Genomic DNA, 4,405 nt, shown 5'->3' on the forward strand with positions numbered 1-4,405 from the left:
GATAAACTTGGATGCGTCCAGGAATCCTCTGCCACAGGATTTTAAAGTCCCGAACCTCCAGCCATGCAGTAGAAGAGCCTTTAAGCCAAACCGGCAGACTGCAGGGCTTTCAATATAGTGGACCCCTCCTTAATCAGGTCCCAAGGTCTCACCCGAGACACTAGCACTTTGCCGGTCTCCTCCAGGGCAGGTCCTCCCCCGGTTTCCTTCATTAAGACAGCTTTCTCCCTTGTGGACAGACATCTTGGGATCCCCTTTTAGAATTGTAGGCTCCAGCCAGCATAGCTGGGCCTACTCGACAGCGAAGTGATCCCGGGCCAACGTGGCCCCAAAGTCAGATTCACACACATGCACCTCGCGCCAGGAGGGCCACGAGGCGAAGGACCCCGATCAATTGCGTCTGCCCCTTAAGTACCCCTCCCCAGCATGCACCGCGGTACACCAACCCCACTGCACTGCTGCCGAGAAGGGAAACCCAACACACCATGGTACACCTGCGTTCCAACATAAGGCCGAGATGGTAACGCCACCTGCAGGCAACAAGGGAAAAGTACCAAGTAGTACCACAGCCAGAACAGAGGCAAATTTGTATTAATAAAACTGGTCTGGGCCCAAGTATTGGCCCAAACATCCCTTAAATTTGAAATAGCGCCCCCTAAATTTGGGGTGGGTGCTACAATATATTGGCCTAAATGTATGATGACTTTTTTTGAGTATTATAGCAGAAAGTAAAAAATATATATATTTTTTTCAAAATGTACTGTCTTTTTTTTGTCTATAGCGCAAAAAAAAAAAAACTGCAGAGGTGATCAAAAAGCACCAAAAGGAAGCTCTATTTGGGTACATCGTCGCATGTCTGAGCAACTGCCATTTAACCCCTTCCCGACCGCCGCATGTACATATACGTCGGCAGAATGGCACGTACAGGCACATTGGCGTACCTGTACGTCCCTGCCTTCTAGCGGGTGGGGGGTCCGATCGGGACCCCCCCGCTACACGCGGCGGTCGGGTTCCCTCGGGGAGCGATCCGGGACGACGGCGCGGCTATTTGTTTTTAGCCGCTCCGTAGCGATCGCTCCCCGGAGCTGAAGAACGGGGAGAGCCGTATGTAAACACGGCTTCCCCGTGCTTCACTATGGCGCTGCATCGATCGAGGGGAGACTCGAGGGGAGACTCGATCGATGACGTCATTCCTACAGCCACACCCCCCTACAGTTGTAAACACACACTAAGTGTACACTAAATCCTACAGCGCCACCTGTGGTTAACTCCCAAACTGCAACTGTCATTTTCACAATAAGCAATGCAATTTAAATGCATTTTTTGCTGTGAAAATGACAATGGTCCCAAAAATGTGTCAAAATTGTCCGAAGTGTCCGCCATAATGTCGCAGTCACGAAAAAAATCGCTGATTGCCGCCATTAGTAGTAAAAAAAAAAAATTAATAAAAATGCAATAAAACTATCCCCTATTTTGTAAACGCTATGGGCCAGATTCACGTAGATCAGCGGATCTATAGATCCGCTCGTTCTACGTGAATTAAGATCTGCTCCCGCAAGTTTAGGAGGCAAGTGGCTAATTCACAAACCACTTACCTCCAAACTTGCGACGGCGGATCCTAAATCCCCCAGCGGAATTCAAATTCCGCGGCTAGGGGAGTGTCATATTTAAATCAGGCGCGTTCCCGCGCCGATTTAAATGCGCATGCGTCGTCCGGGGAATTTCCCGGCGTGCATTGCTCCCACTGACGTCACTAGGACGTCAGTGGTTGCGACGTGAGCGGGACTTGCGACGCGCATGTTCTTGAATCGGCGTACGCAAACGACGTAGGAAAATTCAAATTCGACGCGGGAACGTCGGCTATACTTAACATTGGCTGCGCCTGATAAAAGAAAGGGTAAGTATACGACGGAAAACCGCTACGGAAACGACGTAAAAACACTGCGACGGGTCCGCGTACGTTCGTGAATTTGCGTATCTCGCTGATTTACATATTATTTATCGTAAATCAGCGGGAACGCCCCCGGCGCCATTTTTAAATTTAAAAAAAGATCCGACAGTGTATCACAGTGTAACACTGTCGGATCTAGCCCTATCTATGCGTATCTGATTCTATGAATCAGGCGCATAGATAGGACCAGTTTACGTCAGAGATACGATGGTGTATCTGTAGATACACCGTCGTATCTCTTTGTGAATCTGGCCCCTTAAATTTTGCGCAAACCAATCGATAAGCGCTTATTGCGATTTTTTTTACCAAAAATAGGTAGAAGAATACGTATCGGCCTAAACTGAGGAAAAAAAAATGTTATATATGTTTTTGGGGGATATTTATTATAGCAAAAAGTAAAAAATATTGCATTTTTTTCAAAATTGTCGCTCTATTTTTGTTTATAGCGCAAAAAATAAAAACCGCAGAGGTGATCAAATACCACCAAAAGAAAGCTCTATTTGTGGGGAAAAAAGGACGCCAATTTTGTTTGGGAGCCACGTCGCACGACCGCGCAATTGTCTGTTAAAGCGACGCAGTCCCGAACTGTAAAAACACCTTGGGTCTTTAGGCAGCATATTGGTCCGGTCCTTAAGTGGTTAAAATAACATAGTGCCGTATCGCATAAAATGGCCTGGTCATGAAGGGGGGTGAACCTTCAGGTGCTGAAGTGGATATACATTTTTTTTATTTGTAATTTAATTTTTTTCCACGAAAGTGAATTTACCCTTTAAGTAACACCTTTTAGTAGACTGTACTTACTATAGTTTATAGATCCTAAAAATGGTGGCCGGGGGGTTGCTATGTCCTCTATAGCTGGAGCTGGAGGTTATAAAGTTATCATAGATTTCTATAGACAGAAACACTTTTCACATGTAATCTTTCTTGTTATCATTAAAAACATTTAAATTCTTAATTCGTTTTTTTTTTCCACAGATATCTTCATATCACCTTAAAAAAGAGGAAGGAGGTTTTTGTACGGCTCTGTATCACTGTGTGAGTGGAGTCCACCCTGTCTGCTGGCAGTAATAGTTTGCTTCATCTTCTGCAGTTACTCCAGTGATAGTTAATTTGTATTCAGTTTCAGATCCAGAACCACTGAACCTGTCCGGGATCCCAGATGCCCGGGTGCTGGCCCAATTGATGAGAAGCGTTGGAGGTTGGTGGGGCTTCTGTTGGTACCAGGCTAGAAAGTATTTGCTGTTACTAGTTAGGCTGCTACTGGATGTACATGTGATGGTGACTGTCTGTCCCGGGGACACAGAGATAGAATCCTGAGTCTGAGTCATCACAATCTCTCCACAGGATCCTGAGGATGGGAAGAGACATATTGATTATTGATTTCCTATCAATCCTGATGTGTGTATTTATTGTACAATGTATAGATGTATGTGCAGAGGATGATGGAAGGAGCCTCATCTCTCACCCTGAATAGAAATGAAGATGACAGCCAGCAGATAACTGGGAGAAATCATCTTGATGTTTCTGGAGGGTCAGATCCAAACTAGAAGACATCTCCTGTACAATGAGATATATAGAGAGAGTGACAGGGGAGGTGTTCCCCCCACACACTGTGTATGCAAATACCGGGGAGAAGGAAACATACAAATTCTGTGGTCGTCTGTCACCTGCCTGAGACTGAAGATACAAATAATTTTTTTCAGCTCAGTGAAGCCCAACAGAATAAAACCTTGCACTCCATGTGCATTCAATTACTTTTTTTTTCCAATTAATATAAACGTTTGAATATTAACCACTTATGGACCAGCGCTAGGGTGACCACATTTCCAAACTACCATTCAGGGACACCCTCCTTCCCAAAAATCAGCTTGTGCTGGAACGAATCACAGAACAGTGATTGGACACAAGAGGCGGGATTTATGATTTCTCCAATCACAAGCAGGGGGCGGGGATTGTGCTCCTCCAGACATTCCCAGTCAGGACAAGTACTGTCAGTGAGTAAAGCAGTGATGTGGCAGCCTTTTTTGGGGCCCTTCAAATCGGCCTGGGGAATGGTAGTGTCCAGTGGCGGCTGGTGCTCAAAATTGTTGAGGGGGGCGCAAACAAATGAAAAAAAAAAAACATCAATTGCAGCCTCACTGTACCCATCAATTGCCCCCACTGTGCCCATCAAACGTGGCCACTGTGCCATAAAATTGTCGCCACTGTGCCATAAAATTGTCGCCACTATTCCATGCTATCAAACGCAGCCACTGTGCCCATCAATTGTCACCACTGTGCCATGCCATCAAACACAGCCACTGTGCCATCAATTGTCGCCACTGTGCCATGCCAAACACAGCCACTGTGCCATCAATTGTCACCACTGTGCCATGCCATTGTCGCCAGTGTGCCCATCAATTGTCGCCACTGTGCCATGCCAAACGCAGCCACTGTGCCATCAAATGTCGCCAC

The 4,405-nt window shown here is 46.2% G+C and overlaps 1 gene segment (V, D, J or C); it reads right to left on the reverse strand.

Moving 5' to 3' along the window:
• Positions 1–2,979: 2,979 nt before the first annotated feature.
• LOC120924496 lies at positions 2,980–3,503 on the reverse strand. The segment is given in 2 exon segments: positions 2,980–3,299; positions 3,417–3,503. Coding segments are annotated over 2 exon segments (369 nt in total).
• Positions 3,504–4,405: the final 902 nt, after the last annotated feature.

This window comes from Rana temporaria, chromosome 1 (genome assembly GCF_905171775.1).
Source record: "Rana temporaria chromosome 1, aRanTem1.1, whole genome shotgun sequence".
Lineage (NCBI taxonomy): Eukaryota > Metazoa > Chordata > Amphibia > Anura > Ranidae > Rana > Rana temporaria.